The sequence below is a fragment of the Ambystoma mexicanum genome, chromosome 7q, assembly GCF_040938575.1.
Source record: "Ambystoma mexicanum isolate Mex_15411 chromosome 7q, UKY_AmexF1_1, whole genome shotgun sequence".
Taxonomy (NCBI): domain Eukaryota; kingdom Metazoa; phylum Chordata; class Amphibia; order Caudata; family Ambystomatidae; genus Ambystoma; species Ambystoma mexicanum.
This window is the reverse complement of record NC_090941.1, coordinates 470,018,038-470,044,077: the sequence shown is the minus strand read 5'-3', so window position 1 is coordinate 470,044,077 and position 26,040 is coordinate 470,018,038. Positions and strand designations below refer to the sequence as shown.

The 26,040-nt window shown below is 51.2% G+C and overlaps 1 protein-coding gene across 1 annotated transcript in view; it reads right to left on the bottom strand.

Annotated features, from left to right (window-relative positions):
* Positions 1-25,465, bottom strand: part of CNMD (chondromodulin) — a 106,059-nt gene extending 80,594 nt beyond the window's left edge. Inside the window, exons 1-2 of the mRNA XM_069639878.1 lie at positions 25,326-25,465; positions 23,166-23,315 (exon numbers count right to left, since the gene is read on the bottom strand). Coding sequence (XP_069495979.1) covers positions 23,166-23,315; positions 25,326-25,397 — 222 coding nt within the window. The 5' untranslated portion in view covers positions 25,398-25,465. The remainder of the gene's footprint in view (positions 1-23,165; positions 23,316-25,325) is intronic.
* Positions 25,466-26,040: the final 575 nt, after the last annotated feature.

Genomic DNA, 26,040 nt, shown 5'->3' with positions numbered 1-26,040 from the left:
TGTGATAAAAAATAACTGCACAAAAATCCCTTGTTTGTATGTGTAGGAATTACATCTATTGGTTGAAATTTCATGTATTTAACGAACAAATGAAAATCCTTCATTGTGTGGAACTTCAATGAGAAACTTAAAATGTACACTGTACAGTGCATGCACGGAGCAAGGGGGGCACCGGGGGGAACGCGCAGCGTTTCCCCCGGGGTGGTTTTGGGCGCTGCACAGGCCAGCGAGCTGGCCTGCGCATAGCGCCATTGGGGGGGGTATTTAAGGGGCAGGGAAGGTTCGAGAGCAGGCGACTGTTGAGTGCGAGTCTTTGTCCAGGTCACCTGCTTCGATCCTTCCCTGCGTGGGGGCCTGGTATAGTAAAGGGAGGAGGAGAGGTAGGAGAGGGGGTAGTGTTGGCGGAGGTGAGTGGGTGCTTTGTTAGTGAGTTTAAAAATAAAAGAAATCTGGTAGTCTGCATTAGGCAATTTGTTAGATATTCGTGTCAGGTATTAGTGGGCAGAGTTCGGGGAGTTTGCCGTATATAAGGCAGTCCCTGTGCATACCTTTGTTGGTGGGGTAACCATCGCGGCTTGGCGGGTCTGCTCGGGTGTTCATAGGCCCGCGGGGAGGGTCCCGGGTGGGTCGCAGTTGCCGCTTTCTGCTGGCGGGTCTCCCTGGGGGGTCCGGCGGGTGAAGTGCGCAACTTCGCTGGCCGGTTTTCAGGCGGGCGCCTTCCTCGGCAGCGGGGAGGGGCCTTTTGCAGGGGCCGCGCCAGCGTGCTGCTAGGTGTAGGCCTGTGTTATCCTTTCATCAAAGGGCGCAAGGTGCGGTGCGGGCGGTCCCCCAGCAGGGGGCCATGTGTAGAGAGAGGGAGGGGTTTGGGGTGCTCCGCAGCAGCCGTGAGCAGGAGACGGGTGTTTAGGGGTGGGAGGGACAGTTTGGGGGTAATTTTAGCAGGTGGGAGGGGTGTTTATAAAAAAAATGTTTTCTATTTATACTGAGTCAGGCAGTGCGTTAGAACATTTAAGTAGCGACATTGCTGAATTTATGGTTATTCTTTGGTGGTCATTGAGTGGGGGTTCATCTATTCTGTCTCCTGTATCCTCAAGTAATTGGGGATAGCTCGTGTTGTATTTATTCATTTAATTTTAATTATTTATTTAATTTTTATTTTTATTTATTTAATTTTCTCTTAGTTTCCGGGTTTGCTGAGGCTGGAAAGGGGATTTTAGTGTTTGGGGCTTTCGTGGTGCGGTTCCTTTTCTGGGGGGGCGCGGCCCAGGCGCCAGCTAACAGGTTGCAGCACCTTATTCGGGGGGCTTTTAGGGGGTGGGTGGCCGGTGCAAGAGCCGGTAGCGCCAGGGAGTAGCTGGTGTTAGGGGTTTTGGCAGGAATCTTTGGTGGAGGTCAGGCTGCGATGCTTGGGGGTATTGCGGGTTTGTCTGGTGTCAGGGAATTGTGCTGGGTTGCGCTGGTAGTTTTTTTTTCCTGCAGTTGGCGGACACGTTGGGGTGCTAGTGGTCTGTGTGGGTTGTTGGCGAGAAGTGTTTTATCGGGGTAGCCCATGAGTATTGAACGGTGCCGTATGAAGATGGTGGGCCAGTAGGCTAATAAGCAAGGGCTCATTGATGCCAAGGCATTGAGGGAGGCCCTGGCGATCATCAGCAGGGCTTCCAAAGCGCAGCTTGAGGGGGCGGTGTCAGAGGTTATGGGAGGGAAGGAGGGAGATGGGGGTAGACCGCAGAGGAGAGCTGCAGCGGACGGAGCGCTTGCAGCAGTAGTGGCATGTAGCCCTGCGGCCGGGAGAGGGGGAGCCTGGGAGGTGGGGGGCAGGAGGTCCAGGAGGGAGACTCCTAGGAGAGCAGCAAGAAGGGTCGGGGAGGGGGAAAATAGAGCAAGGAGGGTGTCAGGGGAGAGGGTGCAGGCAGAGAAGGAGGTGAGAGGAATGTGTATGGGGTGAGGGCCTGGCAGAGGAAGAGAGGAGGGGAGACAGGGTGCAGGAGGGGGTGGTGGCGCAGAGAGGCAGGGGAGGTAAGTATCTACAGAAGAGTGTGAGGGGGAGAAGGAGGGAGCGGTCACCGGAGAGCAGTGAGGAGAGGGAGAGGTGCGGAACGACCTCCCCATTTAAGAGGGCATCGGGTGGAGGGTTTGGGGCAGCCTCCACAGTTTGTCAGGAGCAGCCAAGGGAGGGTTTGAGAACAACCCCTCTACAGGATATTGGGGGCAGCCTAGAGGGCTCAGCACGGCCCCTAGGGAGGAGGATCATACGGTGGAGGTGAGGACCCCTCGCCCAGGAAGAGAAGAGCAGGCAGGGGTTCTTACGGCCCCGCCTGGAAGAAGGAGAAGGAGCGGTGGGGCGGACGCCCTGAGTTCACCTGAGGAGGAGCTACCCAGAACGAGCATGTGCTCGCAACAGCCATCATTGGGGATGATGATGGGGTGGAAGAGTATGCGGGGCAATGGGGCGATGAGAGTTACTGGGTGGCTAGGAGGAGGGGGAGAGGGAGTGAGGGGTTAAGGTGGGAAGGGGATGTGGGATGGTATGGAGGTCGGCAGCTGAGCGGCCGGGGGAATATTGGGTTAGGCGAATCTTCTGACATGTTTTCTTCCCACAGCAGGGGCCCATTGAGGAGGGAGACGAGGAGCGTTGGAGTGGAGGCAAGGCTGCAGTCGGGCAACAGCAGGGCAGAGCGAGGTGAGCAGGGTAGGGAGTGGTCAGATGCATGGCAGAGGGGAGACATAAGGTCGGCGGTAAGTGGGGAGGGGGTGAGGGTTCAAGGGGTGATGAGAGATGTGGGCATGCAGGTTGCGGGGGCTTGTCATGGGGAGAGAAAGGTGTCGTCAGTGGAGGTTCAGGCTGACGGGGCGATGGAGCCCGGGGCAATGGAGGTGCAGGCAACAAAAGATAAGGAGACAGACGGTAAAGGGAAGGATAAGAAGCTGCCATATATGGGCATCAGTAAACCGTTGGGATCACACTTGATTGCTTCTACAAAGGATAAGATTTGGGCCGGTGAATTTGTGGACGTTTTCAAGCTGTTACACAGGGAGGTTAGAGCCAAGGAGGGTTCGAAGGAAGGGGAGAGGGAGTTGGCATTGCGTCCGAAAGTCCCAGTGACAATAGAGAATTGGACATCAGCGTTTATCATATACGCCAGTGTTTACTGCGAGAAATTCCCAGAGAGGTGTGTAGCACTGTTAAAGTATATGGATGTCATTAGGAAGGCTTTCACGAGCTTTGGAGGTTTTGCGTGGGTGAGATACGACGAGGAATTTAGGGCAAGATTGGCTGTGGGTAGCCAGGCGGTTTGAGGGGAGATAGATATGGACCTCTGGCTGCAATGGATGGTGCCGACAAGGCCGGCGCCGTCGGTGCACACTGCAAGTGGCTTACCTGTGCCTTACCGGCCCTTTCTTGGTCGCCCCGCTCTGGAAGGGGTGGGGGGAGCAGGCAGGAGTCAGCAGTGTGTTGGGGTTTCAACAAGGATGGCTGCACGCGGACGGCGTGCAGGTTCAGACATGAGTGCACCAGATGTGCAGGGCGGCACCCGGTTACACAGTGCTTCCAGCAAGGGGACCATGAGGGGGGCGGGGAGCAGGACGGCGGATTGTGGGGAAAGGCTTCAACTCCGGTTAAGGTAGGGGTTCTGGAGAGGTGGCTCCGTTTTTATCCAGACAGGGAGGGGGCGAAGATCCTGGGCGATGATTTCAGGGACGGTTTCAGGTTAGGGTACCAAGGTCCGAGGGTGCGCAGATGGGCGGAAAATCTGAAATCAGACAGAGAAAAAGGGGATGTGGTTAAGGAGAAGTTGTGCAAGGAAGTGGCAGCCGGGCGGGTGGTTGGTCCATTTGTGGATTTACCGGGCGATTTGGTGATATCCCCGTTGGGGGTGGTGCCCAAGAAGGTGCCGGGAGAATTCAGACTGATACATCATTTATCATGGCCGGAGGGCTTGTCAGTCAATGATTTCATTGCCCCGGAAGACTGTGTGGTGTCATATGCGAGCGTGGACCAGGTAGTGGAATTGATAAGGAAGTTGGGTCAGTGTACCCAGAGGATTTTTGGTTGCTGGGAATGCAATTTGAGGATTGCAACTATGTAGACAAGGCTTTACCGATGGGATGTGCGATTTCTTGCGCGTTGTTAGAACGTTTTAGTTCATTCTTGCAGTGGGTTTTTACTTATAGTTCAGGTGCAGAGGGGGTTTTACCCCTGACACGATTTTTTGTTCATCGGCGTTCCGGATGATGATTCTGAGTGCAGGAACATGCTTCAGACTTTTCAGGCATTGATGCAGGTGCTGGGGGTGCCTTTGGCCGAGGATAAAACAGAAGGGCCGGCGGTGGTTTTGACATTTTTGGGGATTGAGCTGGATTCCAGGACAATGACATCACACTTGCCGCACGACAAGGTGAGTCGTTTGGTGGGTTTGCTGGAGAAGGTGGTGGTGGCGCGTAAGGTGACTTTGCTTGAGATACAGCAGTTGGTAGGGCATTTGAATTTCGCATGTAAGGTGGTGGCCCCGGGGCGTACCTTTTGTAGGAACATATCGAGGGCCATGGCGGGAGCTAAATGCCCACATCATCGGGTGAGGGTTTCAGGGTCGGTGCAGGAGGATTGCAGGATCTGGCTACGTTTCTTGGAAGGGTTTAATGGGGTGTCCATGTGGCTACAAGGGGATCCAGTAGTCTGGGAGGTGCAGATATTTTCGGATGCAGCAGGTGCGGGTGGTTTCGGAGTCTTCTGGCAAGGTAGATGGTGTGCAGAGAGGGGGCCGTCGAGGTGACTGGAAGAGGGGAGGAGTATTGCATTCCTTGAGTTCTTTCCATTGTTCGTGGCATTGGATCTGTGGGGCAGGGAGCTCTCAAATAAGAAGGTGAATTTCAATGTGGACAATGAGAGCGTGGTCAATGTCGTCAACATGCAGTCAGCAAGGGACCAGAGGGTGGTGAGGTTATTGAGGGAGTTTGTGTTGCGATGCCTTGAATAGAATGTGCTGTTCAGGGCTACGCACGTACCGGGTAAAGATAATGGCACCGCTGATTCATTATCTCGTTTTCAATGGCGGAGATTCTGTGGATTGGCACCTGGAGCAGACCAGATCGGGCAGCGGATCACGGAGGAGCTGTGGAAGCTAGGAAACTGAGAGCTCTGTCGCTAGTGGAGGGCTCTCTGGCACCGTCGTCTAGGGCAGCGTACAGGAAGGCGTGGGGACAATTTCTATAGAAGGGGGCTTGTAGCTGGAAGGGCTGGGAGGATGCTGAGGAGCGCAGAAGGGATGATGTGGTTAATTTTCTTTTGTGGTGTATGGATAACGGTTGGTTGAAGGCCACCATAGCGGGGAAATTGGCGGGAATAGCCTTCTACGGCAAATGGTTTTGGGGGTTTTCACCTAATGGTGGGGAGTTGGCGTGCAGGATGTTAGAGGGCTGGGCAAGGAAAAAAGGTGGGGTGAAGGATAGCAGAAGACCAATATCAGCAACCCTGTTGGTCAGATTATGCCGGGCCCTGGAAGTAATTTGCTGGTCGGGTTGGGAAGGGGTTATGTTTCAGGCTTGCTTTACATGGTTGTTTTTTGGGGCATTCAGGGTGTCGGAGCTTGTGGGAGCGAAAGGGGGTGCGGGTGGGTTACAGTGGGCAAATGTCCATTTTTCGGATTTGGGGGTGGATATTGTCAGATCGTCCACAACGTTATGTGGGCGGGCCTTCGTTAAGGCCCAAAGGACATGACGTTCCGGATGGGACGCCACGGGGGAAGGGGCGGGACGGGAAAAGGGTCCGGCAGTTCCCGCCGGCTTGCGAATAAAGTAGGTTGCAGTTAACCCGGCTCCCGCGTGTCATTGCCTGCGAGATTGTGCAAGCGTGCGTTGGTGTGAATGAGCCCCCCCATAACACTGGCGACGAGCGGGCACGAGCCCCCGCTGTCTCCGTGACGAGGTCTGCTGTTGGGCAGTCAAGCGCGTCGGCGCACCTCGGTCACGGAAAGCTGCACGAGTGCAGCCCCGCCTCCCGCGTGACAACGGACTCGGCAACGGGACTGGGGGAACTGGGCCCACACCCTTACGTCAGAAGGGACACCAGCAGCCACACAAAGCACAGGGTCAGGGCTTTTTCAAGGCGGAAGACACAGCGCCTGTCCCCACACGGCGTGGGCGGCGCTGCACTTGAAGGAAACAGCGTGTGCTCCCTCACGCAGTGGCACGGTGTGGGCCTCCAGGGACAAAGGCTGGGCCACAGGCGAGCTGGAGTGGGTGAAGAAGCCGCACCCCATCCACTAAATGGAAAGCGTGGCCATCCTGCACCACGGGTGATCAAGTAAGGAACATCCACCCAGAGCAACAGGCACCCCGCACACGCTGCGCGAACGTCACGGGGACACGCCACCGCACAGGCTCACGACATCGACAAACATGTCGGAGACGACGAGTACCACGGACTCATCATCGGGAGGGGCGGCACCAGCGGCAGCAGGAGACATTGATGCAACCCATGACAGCAATCAAACAGCGGGAGGTGCATCCCAAGTCATGCACATGCCAAATCCATTTGAAATTTGTGATACCTCAAACCTTGGACCCAGATGGGCAATATGGCTCCGGGACTTTAAGTTCTACACGGGTGCCATAGGGCTAACAGATGACGCGAGACTGAAAAATACACTGTTCATGGCAGTGGGGCCAGCAGTAAGAGACATTGCAGGGGAACTATTAAATGTGGACACAGTCACGTTCGGAGAACTACATGCCAAACTCTCAGAATACTTTGCACCTCATACTAATGTCGACTATGAACGCCATATGTTCCACACAACCAGGCAAGAAAAGGGTGAGTCAATAGACAACTTTGTGATGCGCCTCCGCATCAAGCTGAAGCATTGTGAATTTCACAAATACTCTAATGAAGAGGCACTCAGGTCACAAGTAATCGCAGGGTGCCTCTCACAACCATTCCGCAAGCAACTCCTACAGAAACAAAGATCCCTTGGAGAGGTCCTAGCCCTAGCTCGCATGGAGGCAGCAGTCGACTCACAACTAGACAGCCTGGGGAAGGTATCCATACAACAACCCCATGAAACCACTGAATCGGTCAACAAATTATACTCACACCCACTTCAAGGAAACAAATCACTAGAGGCCACGTGCTACAAATGCGGATACGAATACCCGCACAAAGGGGAATGCCCGGCCATAGGGCAAAAATGCCCTGCATGTGGAGGAATGGATCATTACAGGGCCATGTGCAAGAATGCGCCAACACACACGCCAAACAAACATCGACACCAAGACAGACGTCGCTACGCTCGCCAGAGCCCGCCCAGACCCATGGGTGACAGCGAAAGGAGACACTACAGAAAAGAGGACAGTGACCGCAAAAGCAGATACACTCGTGAAGACAAGCGCTCATCGGAAGACACAAGACGCTCGCACAGAAGAAGATTCGTAAGATACGTTGAAACCCGCTCCCCCACCAGTAGTGACACCCCATCATCTGAGGATGATCAAAGAAGGAAAGGATACATATGGGCGCTGAAAGACAACACGGCCGCCACCCAACATAGCCCTATACTGACACTCCAGGTAAACAATACCCCACAAAAATTCCTGATAGACACCGGAGCAACGGTCAACATCATCAGCGAAAGAGCATACCAATCACTGGTTCCTCAACCAAAAATCAAGAAAGCCACAGTAGACATATACCCCTACGGGTCCACGACTCCCCTGCCGTGCAAAGGAATGATCAAGGCTTGGTGCACACACAAAGAACACACCGCGAAGATTCCACTATACATACTGAAAACTGAAGCAAACAGCGGATGCATCCTAAGTTTCCGAACCGCAGTAGACATGGGACTCGTGCACATCCTATATCAGCTGATGGCGCACAAGTACTTTGCCAAACCGGACACTATTGAACAATCATTCCCCAAAATTTTCACCGGCCTCGGCAAACTGCGAAACAGGAAGGTGCACCTGCACATAAACCCTCAGGTAAAGCCGATAGCCCAACACTACCGAGGGATACCGTTCAACATTCAAAGGCAGGTGGAAGAAGAACTGGACAAACTTATCAAACTAAATGTCATAGAACCAGCAACAGGGCCCACACCTTGGGTCTCCCCCATCGTCCCCCTCCCCAAGAAGTCACCTGAGGGATCCATACGCCTTTGTGTAGACATGCGCAGGGCCAACACCGCCATCGAAAGATAGAGGCTTCAGGCGCCCCGAATCACCGACATGATTCACTTACTCCATGGTGCAAGGGTCTTTTCAAAACTCGACCTCACAAAAGGCTACCACCAAATCGAAATCGCGCCTGAATCCCGGTACATTACTACATTTGTTACCCATCTCGGTTTGTTCCAGTACAAAAGACTCAGTTTTGGCATTTCCTCCGCCGCTGAAATATTGCAAGAGGAAATTCACAAAGTAATCAGGCATGTCCCTAACTGTCTAAATTATTCGGATGACGTTCTAGTCTACGGAAAATCGCAGGAAGAACATGATATAGCGCTTCACAGAGTCTGCCAAGCACTGACTGAGGCAGGATTAACATTGAATAAAACGAAGTGCGAATTCTCGAAAGGATTGCTGCGATTTTTCGGACACGTCTTCTCGGACAAGGGCATGAGACCCGATCCAGAGAAAGTGGAAGCTCTCAACTCGGCCACGCCCCCAATTAACACCACGGACCTGAGATCGTTTCTTGGCCTAGCCAGCTACTGCTCCAGATATCTGAAAGACTATGCCACCGTCAGCAACCCTTTACGCTTGCTCACTTGCAAGGACACGCCATTTATATGGTCGAAGGAGTGCCAAGATGCATTTGAAGCCATAAGGAAAGCCATATCACAAGCAGAGGACATGGCATACTTTGATGCCAACCGTACCACCGAACTGATCGTAGACGCCAGCCCCGTGGGACTCGGCGCCATTCTCACACAAAGAGACCCCGGAGAACCGCACGTCACCCACGTGGTGGCATACGCCAGCCGGAGCCTGACCAGGACAGAGCAGGCATACTCACAAGCAGAAAAAGAAAGCCTGGCGGTAGTCTGGGCGTGTGAGTACTTTCATCTCTTTCTGTTTGGCAAGGAGTTCACTGTCATCACCGACCATCAGGCGCTACTCACCATCTATGGGAGCCCAAAGGCTAGGATGCCACCAAGGATCGCCAGGTGGGGCCTATGACTGCAGGATTACAGATTCCAAATAATTCACCGCCCGGGGAAAGAGGAAAACCCCGCAGATGATCTCTCTAGGCACCCTCTGCCCTCCACCACATCCCGACCATCCATAGCGGACGCATACATAAATTACATAATTCACCACCTGCAACCGCTGCCCGTGGGATGGGCTGAACTGTTGGCACAGTCGGAGATAGACCCAGCACTTTGAATTGCGAGACACTGCCTGGTGACAGACAAGTCAACCCTCATGAGACAACAGGCAAGAGGAGAATCAGAGACGACACGCGAGGACGTCAAGTCATTGGACCAGGTAAAGGAGGAACTAACGGTAGTAGAAGACAATGTGATCCTAAAGGGCTGCAAGGTAGTCATCCCGAGAACTCTCCGAGAAAGGATAGTGCACCTAGCCCATGAAGGATATAGAGGAGTAATCGCCACGAAGCGCCTCCTTCACCAGAAAGCCTGGTTCCCACACCTTGACCACCTGGTTGATACCATCGTAGGGCACTGCCACATCTGTGCACAAGTGGCGCCACCGCCTCATCCCAACCCCTTACAGTCGTCACAGCTACCGAACAAAGTATGGGAGGAGCTAGCGGTAGACCTATTTGGTCCACTGAGCAACGGAACTCACGTGGTCGTACTCATAGATGAACATTCAAGATATCCGGATGTGCAGATAGTGGAAAGCAGCGCCACATCGAGCGTCATCCCGGCACTTGACAGAATGCTCTCTGCATATGGGATCCCCAAAGTCATAAAGTCAGATAATGGCCCCACATTCATAAGCCAGGACTTCCAGAGATTTGCAAAGCACATGGGATTTCAACATCGACGAATAACACCCCGATGGCCCCAGGCCAATGGCATGGTCAAAAGATTCATGGCCAACATAAAAAGAACCCTACAAATCGCCCATGTTCAAAATAAGCCGTTCGAGCAGGCCCTTAACCAGCTACTCCGGGAGTACAGGCACACACCTCACAGCACGACAGGAGTGTGCCCAGCTGATCTGATGTTCCGGAGGCCGATCACCACGAGACTGCCGGAGGACCCCAGACCACAAGAACTGACGCCGCTTGAACAAGAAGCGAAAGCAAATGACACCGCGAGGAAAGCAAAAACAAAAGAAATCACGGACAGGAAGAGAAGAGCTCGGGAAAGTGTGATGCAGCCAGGAGATGAAGTATGGCTCAGGCAACCCAAAAACCGCAAGGAGGAAGCCACCTTTGCACCCACCCCCCTCGTCATAACACACAAGCGGGGCACCATGGTCACAGCACAGAGGGACGACTGCTCCGTGGTGACCAGGAACAGCTCACACTTGAAGCGTGTCAGACCGACGCAGGGAAGGCAATGGACAATGGACAGAGACAGTGATGAAGACAGACCACAAGACGAAGCGTACCAAGGAGATGGAGAAGAGTCAGGAGGCGAGGCACACCTCCCAACTCCCGACAGGGAACGATCAACCCCAAGCCGGGCGCCACGACCCCAGAGGAGCCGCATGAAGCCAATGCGACTCATCGAGGAAATGGGGTAAGAAGGAAAGCCGCGCGGCTCATTTGTTAAAAAAGGGGGAGATGTCAGATCGTCCACAACGTTATGTGGGCGGGCCTTCGTTAAGGCCCAAAGGACATGACGTTCCGGATGGGACGTCACGGGGGAAAGAGTGGGACGGGAAAAGGGTCCGGCAGTTCCCGCCGGCTTGCGAATAAAGTAGGTTGCAGTTAACCCGGCTCCCGCGTGTCATTGCCTGCGAGATTGTGCAAGCGTGCGTTGGTGTGAATGAGCCCCCCCATAACAGATATTTGGATTGGAAGGTCAAAAACTGACCAGAAGGGGAAGGGCTGGTAGGTGTCGCTGGGGTGGGGAAGTAATGAGCTCTGCCCGGTGAGTGCAGGATTGGCGTGGAAGGAGTTATCAGGGGGAAGGTCGGGGTTGATTTTTAGACATGCTGAGGGGTCAGGGGTGTCGGCAGCGCAGGTGCTGGGGGTTCTGAGGAAAGCATTGGGGGTGGTGGGGGAAAAGCCTGAGGATTTTGGTACGCATTCATTTAGGATGGGTGCGGCATCTGAGGGTAACCGTTTGGGGCTGTCAGAGGATAAGGTCAAGAGTTTGGGTAGGTGGAGGTCTACGAAGTATAAGGGTTATACCAGGGAGCTGGGGAAAGAGTCTAGTTGAGAAGGGGCAGCGGGGTCGTGGTGAGGGGGGGCTCTTTGTGGGGGTGGAGGTTCGTAAGTGACACTGTGATTTCTTTTTCAGAGACGGCGAGGAGGCCGGGGCAGATTCGGCAGATTTGGATGGTCGGGCACTCGATTGTGAAGTGGGTGGGCAAAGAGGCAGAAAAGAGGGTTTTTGGCATGCAATTGGGCTGCAGCTATGGAATGGGGATTGTGAGGTGGTCGGGTCTTGGGGGGCTGCGCTGGGATCAACTGCTGCCCATGCTAGCGGGGATGAAGGAGCGTTTTGATGCCCCGGACGGGTTAATAATACATGCTGGGGAGAATGATCTAGTGTGGGATACGGGAGTAGCTTTGTTGAAGAAAATGAAGAGGGACCTGGCATGGCTTAGGGAAATTTGGCCTAAGGTAAGTTTGGTATGGACTAAGTAGTTACCGAGGAGAGTGTGGAGGGGTGCACTGAGCGAAGGTGCGGTAGAGCGTACAAGAAAGAAGATAAACAGGGAGATGATAAAGTTTTGTGGCCTGGCAGCGGTGCGAGTTCTTGAGCACAAGGAGATTATATATGAGAACTTTGAGGTTTTTAGGGAAGATGGAGTTAATTTGTCGCTTTACGGTAATAGCTACTATCTTCTGGATTTAAGGTTGTTGGTGGAGGATATGGTGAAGAGTTGGAAGTGTTGAGCAACTCAGTTGTGGGGCAGAAAAGAACACCTCAGGGGAGGGTTTTTTCTGGTGGCGGGGGCATGGCACCTTTGGATGAGGGGGGAGGCAAGCAATGGGGGGGATAGTGCGGGTAAGGATGGGGGTGGTGCTGTTTGCACGAATGGGCTACCCCGGGGGTGCAGAGAGGGGAGCAGGTCTGGAAGGTGGAGGGGCAGCGTTTCCCCCCGGGGTGGTTTTGGGCGCTGCACAGGCCAGCGAGCTGGCCTGCGCATAGCACGCCGCTGGGGGGGGTATTTAAGGGGCAGGGAAGGTTCGAGAGCAGGCGACTGTTGAGGGCGAGTCTTTGTCCTTACCCTCCTCCCCATTTTTTTGGTGAGGTCCATTGGGGTGAGGTAGGGGTGGTTGATTTGTGAGTGGGAAGTCGGTTTTTTAATTTTCCCCCAGGTTTTGGATTTTATCAGTTTGTTAGTGTGTGTTTAGGGCATAAGGTAAAGGGGGTTGTTGGTAGTTTTGGTGTGACAGGTCGGGGCGTTAGTTTGGAGGAATGTTAAGAGGTTTTGTTGCTGATGTGACAGGTCGGCCTGGCTGCGGGTCTGAGGTAGGAGGAGATTGGTGTTGAGGGGAGTTGTGGGGGTGCAAGAAGTAGTTGGCGGGGGGCATGGCCCCTTTGGATGAGGGGGGAGGCAAGCAATGGGGGGGATAGCGCGGGTAGGGATGGGGGTGGTGCTGTTTGCACAAATGGGCTACCCCGGGAGTGCAGAAAGGGGAGCAGGTCTGGAAGATGGAGGGGTATGGCCCTGGGGAGAGGGTGGCAGAAAGCGAGGACGAAGGCTGGAGAAGATGGTTAGGGGATGGTAAGGACCTGGAGATAGGTAGGGAGGAAATTGGGGTTATTCATTCAATTGTTGGGGGCTTTAAGAGTTCATTATTTATTTAATGTTTGGCGAAATGTTAAAGCAGTTAATTTAGTCTGTAAGGCCAGGGGCCAGGTTAGCGTTTATTTGTGTGCTTTGGCCTGTCACATTAAAGCAACCTTTTCCACTTTTAAGCGATTCTGGGTTTTTGTGCTGTAAACCCAAAACTGATGTCAATCCTTGCCATGGGCTAGACCAGACCGTGCCATAGGAACTGCACACCATGAACGGAGTCGAAGTTCACAAGGATGAGCTGCAAAGAGGAGATCCGCCGATTAGGTCAGTTATAGGAATACCCAGTGCTTTAAGTGGCCTTCAAACTTGAGCCAGAGCTCTTAGGGAGCGTGGCCTGGCAGGGGGGGTCAATGCCGCAATTAAGAAGCAACACTTACCTCACCTGAATGCTGCCTGTTAGGCGAATCCCCCGTAAGAGCCCCGGCTCGATTTTGTAAAAGGACCAGGGTCGTGGCATGACAGGCTACAGTCAGGTAAGGTAATTGTTGCCTCTTTTAACTGCGGCACTAACCCCCTGCCAGGCACCCTTTTCACTAGAGATGCAGGGATCAACACCCTCCTACTTAAGGTGCAAGGGTAATGATCCCTGCATCTCTAATGAAAGGGGCGTCTGGTATGGGGGGTCCATGCTGCGTGACACAATGAAAGGGCAAGGCTTTTTTTTTTGCAAAGCCCGAAGTTCTCGCTTACACACGAAAACTTCATTTTTTCTAATGCCTGAAGCTCTTGCTTGCACGCGAGAGCTTCAGGCTTTAGAAAATAAATCTGGGCTTCTATGAGCCTGGTGGGCTGGGGTTAGCAGGGGACGTTAGGGAGAGCCCCGTCTCCGACACAATATTCAGAGCCTGCCAGGGCTCTGACCCGGCCCACTTGAAGCACTGGGGATACCCTGACTCAACTGGGGTGCAGAAGAGTACAAGACCCGCAAAGTAACAGAGCTGCTCTAGTACAGGAGGTTTTCCCTCTTCCAGAAAGGAGGGGATACAGTAGAAAATGGCTAAACTCAGAGAGTTCCCACGTTTCCCTCTCTAATATGTATCCGTTGCCTGTAACCCATTGTATAATCTCTCCATCTGTAAAATAACATAATGAATGACCATAGTGGTCTCCCGGTGCCAGGCTTATTGGGAAACCATGTAGCACCCATGCTGGGAGTAACCACAAATGCACCATACTATTCTATCTTTCTAATTGTCTCCATATTGCAGTATTTCCTTGTTGTAGAGTGTTCTGTTGCTTCTGAGGAAGGTTTGCTCTACTTTACTTGAGAGCAACAATTGGTAGTTTCTCCGATACACATTGACACTACTTTGGCTTCAACATCACCCAGGCATGCGGCAGGTACAGCTGCCCACGGAGCTGTCTATCATTTTGCCACTGGGTGTCTCCTTGTCGTTTAACAGGGGTTGAGGTTCCTGGATATGCATGCTCTATCCATAAGTTACACCTGCACACCATTCTCAGGCACATAATCACTCAGGTGCAGCGTATAGCCAGAGCATTGGTAGGCTTGCAGTTAGAATGGTTGCATGGGGACGCAAGCAGACAAGAGTGCTGGGTTCAAGGCTGATCATGGATGCTCTCCTTTTACTCATATTTCCATTTGTTTTATTTCAGCCCTTTAGCAATGGCCCCTAGACAGGGATGGCTCCCCTTCAGTCGCAGCCACTGGTAACTGTTCTGTGCTTTCGCCTGTGTGGCATCAGACATTTCAGGTGGGGGGCAGTCCATGCACTCCACCCTCTACCACAGCAGGAGTTCTACAGCAGTCCGGTCTTTCATTCCTCCACCAAATGTAGTATTGAACTGCAATGTTAGATCACTTCAGCTGAATACAGTAAGCAATCTCGGCCCCAACCAAGCCCAGTATTGTTCTATTTATTTAATTTATTTATTTATTGGGTATTTATAATGTGCTTCGAGGCGCAACCAGACAAGAGGCAGGACAAAACAAACGGTCCTACTAGGCCTTGTGAAATTTGGATTGTGCAAGTGCAAAAATGAGAAGTGCAGGGGAGAGGAGAGTGGGGAGGGGGAGTGCCAGTCAGGGCGGAGGGGCCATGAGAAAGAGTGAGTGCCAAGGGAGGCCAAGTGGACAGAGCAGGGGAAAGCAGAGAATGCAGGTGAAGGAAGGTCCACAAGCTAAGTGTGAGGTAAGGGGTTGGAGAGCTACAGGGGTGGAGGCACAGCCAGGCTAGTGCAGGGGCAGGAGCCCAAGGTCAAGTGCAGGATGGGTGGGTCGGGGGAGACCACATGCAGGGGTAGACTGGACTAGGGGGGCCTGAGGCCCTGTAGGAATCTGAAGGAACCAGACAGCCAGTCGAGAGGTAGACAGGGACATTAGCAGGGGAGAGGGAAGGAAGAAGAGAAAAGGAACGTCTTGAGAAGCTTCCGGAACTTAAGGAGATACAGCTCAAGTCTGAGAGGGGCGGAGAGGCCATTCTAGAGGGAGGCACCTGCGGAGGAGAGAGATCTACCCCCCACTCTCTGATTAGAAAAGCGTATGATCTGCAGAAAGAGCTAGAAGAATAAAAGGTTGTAGCAGGGAGTTATTTAGGAGATACAGTTGGATGTACCAGCGTCCCAAGCCCCAGAAATCCTTGTGGGTGATGCAGAGAGCCTTGAACTTGATCCTCACAGCAAACGGGAGCCAGTGGAGAGATTTTAGGGCTGGAGAGATGCAGTCCCTGGGCTTGAGGCCAAGGATAAGGCTGCAGTCCTGTTCTGGATTAGTTGATGGGGTGAAGGGAGGAGTTAGGCAGATTGCAGGAGGCAAGCCTAGAGAGAACCAGGGCTCTGCAGATGTTGAGCTTCTGGGGGAAGGTGAGGAAAGGGAGAATGCCTCTGAAGAGGTGCAGCTCAAAGTGGGACTTCTTGGCATATGAGGAGAGAAGGAGAGAGCGGAGTCGAAGATGACACCAAGGTTTTTTCCTCACAGGAGGGGAGGGGAGGGGCCCCATGGAGGGCGGCCAGAGTGTGGGAGAGAAAGAGGGAGCAGTGGTCCAAATGAGAAGGATCTCTGTCTTACTGGAATTAAGGCAGAGATCGTTAGCAGTGTACCATGCCTGAAGAGCAGACAGGCAGCCAGGAATAAGAGGGGAAAGCTTGAAGGAGAGCTGCGTGCCATCCGAATAACAATGGAGGTTGGGAGAGAAGGTTGAGATCAAACGGGCCAGAGGGGCCAGGTAGATGTTTAACTCATTATTAATAACAATTTTTAATATGGAGTATTCAACATTCTTTTTTCTAAAATGAAACGCTATATTGCTGATGTTTTTTAGTTGGAAAAATTAACTGGCTCAGCCTACATAAAATCATCATCAATAAACACATACTAAAAGTAGGTACATGGAACCTAGAAAGCATATTTGGAAAAGGCAATTCGGCACTAGGAAAACTGGTTGAGTCTGGAGATGGCCATCATTAACCTGAATTAAAAAATGTCCTTAGTTCATTCTCCTAAATGACCAGTGCTGATAGGGACTCGTACTTTAGAAGGGCAACATAAGAAAACATGTGTATAGTGTCCTCAATTTGGTCCCATTTGGTCAATCAATGCTTTTCTAACTGATGTTTATTTTGGGGTGACAGTCTACCGAAGACAGAACGACACAGTGGTTAGCTAAATCCATAGACTTCTCCAGCAGACATTGAACTGTTTTAAGGTTCATGCAATGTATGCAATTTTTTCAAGTAAAAACAGTTAGGGCTGAACTGCCCTTTTTGGGGTGGGACCGAGCCTGATTTGTATATGGTCTTTCCCTTTCTGTAATGGCTTGGCAGGTGAAGAACAATGCTCTGGCGGGGGGGGGGAGTGGCCCATAGCGTTCATTGAGGTTATGATTAATTCAAAACCTTCCAGCTATCACTTTTTTTGTTTTGCACAAAATACCTTTGTAGTATCTGCAATCACAAATACTGGACACCTTGAATTCAGGCACTCCATACACTACCATCATCGAAGGACGGGAATGCCGGTGACGTTGGAACCGATTGGGCTTCCAGGAGCGGAGGAGGGAAGAATGGAACACTGGATGTATTCTGGACCAGAAGGCAAGTAACTGGACTCTAAGGGTCACTGGATTTATCTGTTGGATGATGCAAAATGGCCCATAAAAATGACGGGCCAATTTCAAGGGAACCAAATGTCAAGGTAGGTATTTCTTGACCAGCCATTCTTAGTCTCCTACTGAAAAAGCGGGATCTGAATCCCTGCGACTGTCTGTTTATTTCTTCATCCTATCCTGGGTTGTTCAGAGATGCTCTAAAAATGTATGCCCATTCTGTAGCTCGGCGATCTATGCATCAGAGGCCGGGACCTGTGACTCCGGGAAAGAATCCAGGGGAAAATTCTGGGTGTCTCCCATCTGTGACAAAAATTTAGGAAGTCTTGAGGGCTTATTGCAAAGAGTTAAAATAGGAAAATTCAACTAGGGCAGCAATTGCGACCAATTGTCTGCAAAGGTGGTGGAAGAACAGTGGAAGTATTGCTCCAGGTTTTGGTTACTACGCTCTTTGTCCATTCATTTGTGGATGGTGCCCTGAATACATGTCTTGGTCTATGTACAATGCCTTACACAAGTGTGTCTAAAATCTTGAGATGAACTGTGGTCACTGATCTGGCTTAGGCAATCCATGTAGATGGACTATGTCTCGAATCAACACACAAGTCATTTCAGGGGCAATGGGTACATTAGGCAAGGGAACAAAATGGGCGAGATTGGTGAAGCAGTCTATTGTCATCATTATAGTTTTCTGGTTGAGGGACAGCTGAAGTTCCACGGCCAAGTCCATGGAGATGGCTTCCCAAGGTCTAGAGAGTAGTGGGAGAGGCAGCACCTTCCCCATTGGCAGTCTGGAATGAGACTTGCTTTGTTCACAGATTGAACAAGAGGATACATGTGCTCTCATGTCCCTCTGCCAGGTGCGCCATCAGAAATATCGGGAAAACAATGTGGTGGCGGATTGCACTCCGCAATGTCTGGCAGAGGGCTGATCAAAACAAAGAGGTCGTGCCCTTTCTTGTAATGACACAGTCAGAATAAACAGGCATTTATCCTTGAACATGTAACTTGATGTTCTTCACAGGTTGTTGCTGTATTTAGACCGAAAGAAGTGGTCCAAAGAGCCATCTTTAGTTACCTGAAGGATGTGCCACCAAAAGGGTTGTAATGGGAACACAAATCTCTTACTAGGTAAAAAAAGGGTTTGTGGGTGAGGTTACGCTGTGATCTATCTTGTCTTTCCTTGACAGAGCATCAGTGATGATATTGTTCGTACTGGGAATATAGGTCAAGAAAAAGAATCCATTTGCGAAAATAAATATAACCATCTGACAGCTATTATGACATTCAACATGTTGTAGACTCTGGAGATTTCTGTGATCAGTCCTGAATTCAACTGTGTGCTTTGCACCAAGAAGCAAGTGCCTCCATTTTGGCAGCCCTGTTTTAAAGCGAGTATCTCTCTTTCAATGACAGAATAAGTCCTCTCACTGCTGGGTAAGGTTCGGGAGAGGTAAGCAATTGAATGTTCTTGGTCATCAGATTGAAGGACAGCCCCTTTCACTGTGTTGGAGGCATCTGCTTCAATGACAAGGGGCTTCTTGGTGTCTGGTTGACCCAGTATGGCGTGAATGTCCTCTTCAACTCCTGAAAGGCACGCTCCACTTCTTCAGTCCACTTAAAGCGCAGACCCTTCTTTAACAAGAGGGTGATTGGTTGAATTTGTTGGGAAAAAGAGTCAATAGACCTCCTATAGAAGTTGGCCAACTGGAGAAACTGTTGGACTTGCTTCACAGAAGCGGGAGACTGCCATTGCATGTCAGCAGCAACTTTTCGGGGATCCATTGCCATATCAGTAGAGGACAACATGTAACCTAAGTAGGGTACCAAAGGAGCATTGAAGACTTTTCTCTAATTGAGTCTTCAGTGGGTGTAGTCACAACTGATTGAGTACTTCCAATACATGTGCAGTGTGTTCTTTGATGGACTTTGGAAATATCAACATGCCATCTAAATAAACAATGATGGTACAATATGAGAGATTGGCAAGTACTTTGTCCAAAAAATGTTGAAACACAGCTGGCGCATTTGCAAGTGCAAAGGGCATTACCCGGCATTTGTATAGACTGAAGGGTGTTCTAAATGCAGTTGCCGGTCCAGATAAGAATGAGATGGTAAGCTCCTCTCAGATCTAACATCGTGAACAGAGGTGCACCCCTCACAATTGCTACAACGTTGTTTATCAACGGCAGGGGATATTTATCCTTGATGGATATCTTGTTCAATCCCCTGTAGTCCAGACAGTGTTTAGTTTGACTTTTGGGAATAGTTTAGTGAGTCTCCTCACTAGTTACCTAGTTTAGTGTCTCTTTTGGGAATAAAGAACAATGAGGAACCCCCAGGTTCTCTTGATTCAGTGACTAACCTGTTCTTGAGGTTCTTGTCAGGGTTGGTACGCAGTAGTTCTTTCTCAGGTTTTGAAAGCACATACATTCTGCCGAGTGGAATGGTAGTACTGGGTAGAAATTCTATTGGACAATCCTCTGACCAATGTGGAGGTAGTACGGCTTCTTGCTCTTCCTTAAAGACATCTTCAAATTCGATATATTGTGTTGGAAGGGTATTGACAATAGCCGGGCTCAGTCCTTTCAGGTCCTTGGATGACTTGTCTTCTGGGTAGGAAAAAGCATGTAGGCAGTCTTTTACACAATATTTTGCGTCGAGGGAAAGCAAACCAGCCTTCCAGTTAATGTACGGATTGTGCCGTTTTAGCCATGGGCTTACTAAAATAACTGGGTAATGGACTGTTCTTATCAGGTCAAATTGCATGTGTTCAGAGTACAAACCGATGTCCATAATCATTCTAGAGTTTGTTCCTTGACTTGACCTGAATTTAAGGGTCGTCCATCCACGTCCGCAAGCAGTTGTATTCATTCTTTGGCTTCCACTGGAATGTGGTGTTGCTGTGCCCACTGCAGATCCATAAACAAGATGGCAGCTCCAAAATCCACCAAGACTGGAATGCCTATTGCAGACTTGTCAGAGAGATGTATCTGGATTCTTAATACCAAAAATTTGGAGTCTGAAAGGTCTTTCTTGGACTTTGGTGGATCCTTGGTACTTTCTATGTTCTTCTGAGCCAACGTCCCATTCAGGAACAGGAGGAGGCATTTCTATGATGACATCCTGATTCCACAGGGCACTCCTTTACAACGTACCTTTTTGCTCCAAAGCATATACAGAGGCCATGCACCTTCTGTCATTGCTTTTCTTCATCAGAGAGCAGTCCTCAAGAACTGCTTACCTTCATGGGTTCTGGTTAGTCTGTATTTGCTGCAGGCATCATCAGAGTGGTCTCGAGCGTAGGTCTACTAGTGCAGCTTTTATTCCGCTCTTACTTTCGTTCCTGTAACCTGTAGTCCAGTTGCAGGACTAGGCTCACTAAATCGGCAAAGTTGGCTGGACGCGCAACTTGTGCCATTTCATTCTTCAGCTCTTCAGAGAGACCTCTATGAAAGTGTAAGCCGTGTCTCTTCTGGCCAACCAGTTTCATGTGTGAATTGTTTTATAACATAACTCAGGGTATCTAGTGGTCCTTGGGAGAAGTCCAGTAAGGTTTCCTGAGCGGTATCTACTGTTTCAAGATGGTAAAACATACCTTTCATAGTGGTCACAAAGGTTGCATAGTCATCCAGGATAGGACTATTGGGGGTCACCAGCGGAGCCAACCAGGCTAAGGCATTGTCCACCATGTGGGTTACCATTAAATCCATTTTAGCATGTTCGATAAAGAATTGGTGGGGAAGGAATGCAAAATGGATGGTACAATAATTCAGTAACTCCTTTCTTTTCTCTCAGTAAGGCCCACTCAAGAGCATCTAACGCCTGCTAGTGTGGGATGGAGGTGTGTAGACTTTGTACGTCAAAGGAGACTAAAATGCAATCTTCTGGCAATGTCCCTAGTGTTTTCATGCACTTGTTGAAATCAGAAGTATCTCTGAGGTCGGTGGAAGTAGCCTGGACAATGGGCTGTAACACCCTGTCCGGGTAGATAGCTAGACGGTCAAATATGCTCTCTGTGCCCGCTACGATGGGTCTTAGTTTTGTCCATTTGTTTACCAGTTGTTTTGAACACTTGATGACCTAGTGGGGCACAATACTTACACTGAACTTTATTTTAATGTAGAGACGAGCCGAGTGTATCTCTTTAAGCTATACCTCCAAGAAAGGACGCCTATTAACTGCTAGCTGTAGGTAAGACAGTTGCCTGATTTGACACATTAGTTAACTCTGCTACCTATCTGCTCTTTGGAATTTCCACCGATTGTAATGTTCTTGTCTCTACAGATTACACTAGTTGAGTTGTGAAGTTGTTGCAGAGGAGTAATCCTCCTGAGAAGAATTCAGATGTGTTGTCAGCCACCGGAATCCAGGTGAATAGGGTCCCTTAATATGGAAGTTAGATTCTCCACTTTTTTCTGACACTAATGAAACAGAAATGGCTAATTTAATCTATTTACTTTGCACTGATGGAGGAGTGAGACTGCTGAACTGATGCAACTCAAGACCTTCCTCTTTGCTTCCTCTTTCTCTCTTCTTCTCCCCTGCTAATGTCCCTGACTGCTCCTCGCACTGGTCACCGGGCCACCCCTGAACTCAGGCCCAGGCTCCTGCATGTGCAGTTGCCCTCACACTGCCTCCGGGCTCCCTCAGCACTAAAGGGTCTGTATCTATAACCCTACAGTCCCTTCTCTTTGCACTTAAGAGCCACACTCTTGAGTCACCTGCACTTCTCGTCACCCCCAGGGTGGAGTTGGAGTGGATGATGGAGGCAAGGTGGAAGTGGCAGGATGACAACTGGATTTGATGGAGGGAGGGGTGGAAAGGGCGTGGGTTCCGGGTGTATCTCCTGGAGGTACAGAGAAATGGGCGGGTACATAGCGGGAAAACAAATCTATTTTGCAACTCCCATTGCGCAATAGACGTGCACAGTGGGAGGGTGGGAGGACGGCGGGGGTGCAATAAGCCACGAGTAAGACACTCCCAGAAAGCAACCAGTTTTACATTCCAAGTAAGCGTGACACTCCCGGCAATACTAATTTGTGTTCACAGGCAGTGCTTTATGCTGTAGTGAGAGGTGTTACTACATGCAAATGTAATTGTACTCAGTTGAGTGACCTGGGACAGATGGACTGCAGCTAAGTGGGCAATGCCACAGGGCAGGCTGGCCCCATGTCTGGGATGAGCCCTTGACGTGTCCAGCCGGATCACTCCTAATAAGCTTGACTTTCTCAGTCGGTTCGCAGTTGGACAATCCCAGCAAGCTCCCAGTTTGCCATTCCCATTGAGCACCCATTTTAACATACTCATTTAGATTGAAAAAGTCCTAAATCGGCTCCAAATATCACGCGCAGCAAGCTTGGAGCACACTTGCTTGCCGAGCTCAAATTGAAAGGATAGCAATACCCCTCTGACTCATCGAATATAATAAAAGACTAAAAATAAAGAGACGTTTCCGAAGTGTTAGAAAACCACGTCCAGGTGCTGATCCCCGTTGGCTCGGTGCGTTGCCATGCTATGGCGCGGACATTCGCTCGTGTGGGAAACACAAACGTCCTTTGTGTGTGCGTCACGTCGCGTGCGCGTCAAAGGGGCACTGGAGCATGTTTCTCACTTGGACCTAAAAACGCTGAGCTGCAGCCCAAACTTTTCTTTGGGTGGATGTGCCCTTCTCTGAAGCAATGGAGCAACTTTGCTGAAAATGTTGGGAGGGGGGGGGCATGACATCTGAAGAAAAGGTGTCAAAGCCAAATCAATGGGGACAAAACGGTGTGCCATGAAAGTTGGAGGGGACAAACACCCCTGCCCCCCCCCCCCCCTGAAATTACGCCCATGCTCGATAATGCGCAATTTTGAGTTGAAAGAATTTCCACAGGATACCAAATACGGCCAGACATGCGCGTCTCTGCTCTCTCACACACACACAGCGGCCAGTAAAGGGCTTGAATAAACCTCTCTGCGTCTGAGCCTTGAAAGGACCCTCTGTGCTCAGAGCACACAAGCCCCCGTTTGGAAAATAGCACCTCTCGGGCCTGGCGCAGCCGAGGAGACCATCCCCCCTCCCCCCGCCTTCCCTGCGGGTTATTGCGCACAGACCTCGGCGGCGAGCGCTCTGCCCACCGAGCTAGCGCCCCACCTGTCACCTACGTGCTTGTCGTTGGCTTTCCAGAAGTAGAAGGCTCCCACGGCCCCGAAGAGCAGCAGCACGGCCCCGGAGATGAGCGCGATGGCCCCGATCTTCAGCAGTCGCCCTCCGCTGCCGCCGCCAGGGCCCTTCAGAGAGCCCGCGGTGTAGGCCTGAAACAAAGAGCAGAGGGAACAGCCGTCACTCACCACAGGACGCCCACTCACGGGGTGTCGCAGTGCCCCCCCCCCCCCCCCCCAAGACTCCCACTGGTTAACGAGGCTTACCCCTATGCTCACGCGAACCCCAGGATGTGGACATTCATATGAACCACACACGCGGGCATGTACCCGATGAACACTGGCACCTAAAGTACTTGGGCAAAACATCCGTTCATGCGAAGTTTCTCAACTGACACATATTCAGCGGGACAGTAACTAAACGCCTGAGCAAACCTGACTTACTCACTGGCACCATTTCTCCACATAAATGCGCACATTTAATTTGTCGTAGCAAAAACTCATCGACACGATTGTACTTAGTGGTATATGGCAGTATTGGCACCGTGTGGCAGAGCTGTCGTTCGTTCAATTGACCAATACAGCACTTCTCAAGAGACCTGGCATGGCGCATTGCCAGCCCTCTGCACCAGAACGGAATAAAGATTGGATGGCACATACCCACAAGAGCTCATCATTTCAATTTACCACAGAATACGTTTCATACATCCAATCTCGGGAGGATAGCACAACGTGCTCGCCTTGAAAGCAAGACGACACGGAGCAACACGGGTTCGATCCCCGTGTCCGCACTTAGTAACGGCTGGCGATTAAGCGCATTATAAATAACCTATCATATCAATGCGACTACACAGACTCCTCGCTGGAAGTGGCATACTTACCGAGGCACTTTGCACACCTCCTCCTCTTGAAAAGAGAGGAAACCATTATTGCTTATGTTTAAGCATTCTATATGAAGCACAGTTGTACAACATGCTCAACAATTGGGGCACCATTCGAATCGGATTAATTTATATAGGTTAATTGGGGCAGTACTAGCACAACTCAGTAAAGGTATATAGTATATATGGATGCTATCGGTTGTAAACACTGAGATCTTTTTCAGTGGACTGCGTCGGCACTTCTGGACCGACATTAAGTTGGACATTAGCAGCACTTTACACAATCACAGGGTGACACTCGCGAGCCCTTTAACGCAGTGGACTGTGGCACTTCTACATTGTTTGAAAGTGTGTTTGTGTGTTACTTACGCAAAGTGACCTCTTGCCCCTGGCCCCCAGGGTTCTGAATATTTGCTATGTCTGGACAAGCCTCACCTGATCCCCTCTCGGGTTGCAGCCACAAGCCACACAGGCACCTTTTCACCTGCACATTCGCTCACAAAACACGACCTACAATGCTAAAGTAGGGGAGGAGGAGCGCGGGATCTCTGGCTTGTGGGTCAAAGGGGTACACTTCAGGTACCCCTCTGCGCATTACCTGATAGTGCACTCCCTGACAAACACCGGTGTATTTTAACAACATGTGTGGATGAAACCCTGCATTCCTATTGGCGAATGCCTTTATCCATGTTTACTTTCCTGCACAACCCAGTCCCACCGCACAAGGTTTCCATTGTGCATTCCCCAAATCTCAGTTCAAGTGTCCGCCACAGTAACTACACCCCCAAAATGACCTTCTTCTGGAATATTCCAGCAAAAGGGGACCCGTGCTCAGAGCGTGCCCTTGCGGCCACTGTTCCCAAGGCAAGGCATGCTGCTGGCATTGCCCCCCGGGCCCACTCGTGTGAACACAATGGACAATCCTAAATGAATTGAAGCAACCTACATCGGTGCTTTGTGAAAGGAGACCCAGGTGGGCAAGTGCTTTCTTGGGGGGCAACGAGTTTTCTGGATATATTCTACCCTAGTAGCAGGGCTGCTGAGGGAATAAGGTTTGGGGGTGCAGAATTCCATGCACAAAACATCCCATAATTTGCCACGAACAACAGACTGCGCATTTCCCCCCGGGGCTTAGCCCCAGGTGGAGGGACGCCATAAAATGCCCAGCGGGGCTGCGGGCGGGCAAGCAGCAAGCTCGCCACACCCGTCGCCTCTCCCTGTGTCTTTGGGAGTCACTGTTCTGCTGAGCCTGGCATGCAGAGCCCAAGGTGGCGGTACTCACGGGCGGCAGGCACTGCTCCACGTCCTCGGGCCCCGCCAGAGCGATGGGCACTTTCTCTGAACTCTCTGCCATGGCTGCAGCTCCGGGTCTGAAGCGGGGCCCCGCGCTGCCCTCAGAGCACCGAGAGGCGCACGCCCTGCCCAGCCCATCACCCGCCCACCTCACGCCGCCTGGCCGGCCCCTCACAACCACTCCCCCAGTCCCCTGATGCCCACCACATCACCAGCACGGCCGGGCACCACGCACTGGCCCCCTCCAGACCGCAGGCCAGTACCGTGGATCCGCCCCTTCCTTACCCACCTGTGTGGTGCTATGTTACAAGCTATACGCCCTGTACCCCACAGGGACCCTCTTACATTAGGCCCCCCGGGGCTTCTCTCCCGTACATGACACCCAGTACCACGCGCCAAAAAGCTGAGAGACATCTAAGATGTTCTGTAATATTTGGTATCCCATACCGATCCGGTATCCCCTGTCTTCGGCTGTCTTCGTAGATCACAGACCAAAGTAGGAGAGTTGCGAGCTTCGGTAAGTTTTGAGCCTCGGAATGGGATACCAAATGTTGCATAACGCCCGAGTTCCATACAGCCACGGTGAAACCTGCCACTTTCCCCTCTCAAAACTCGCTACTTTCCCCTCTTAAAACTCGCTACTTTCCCCTCTCAAATGGAGTGCACGCAATTCCAGGTTGTCTCATCATATCGCATTTTAACAC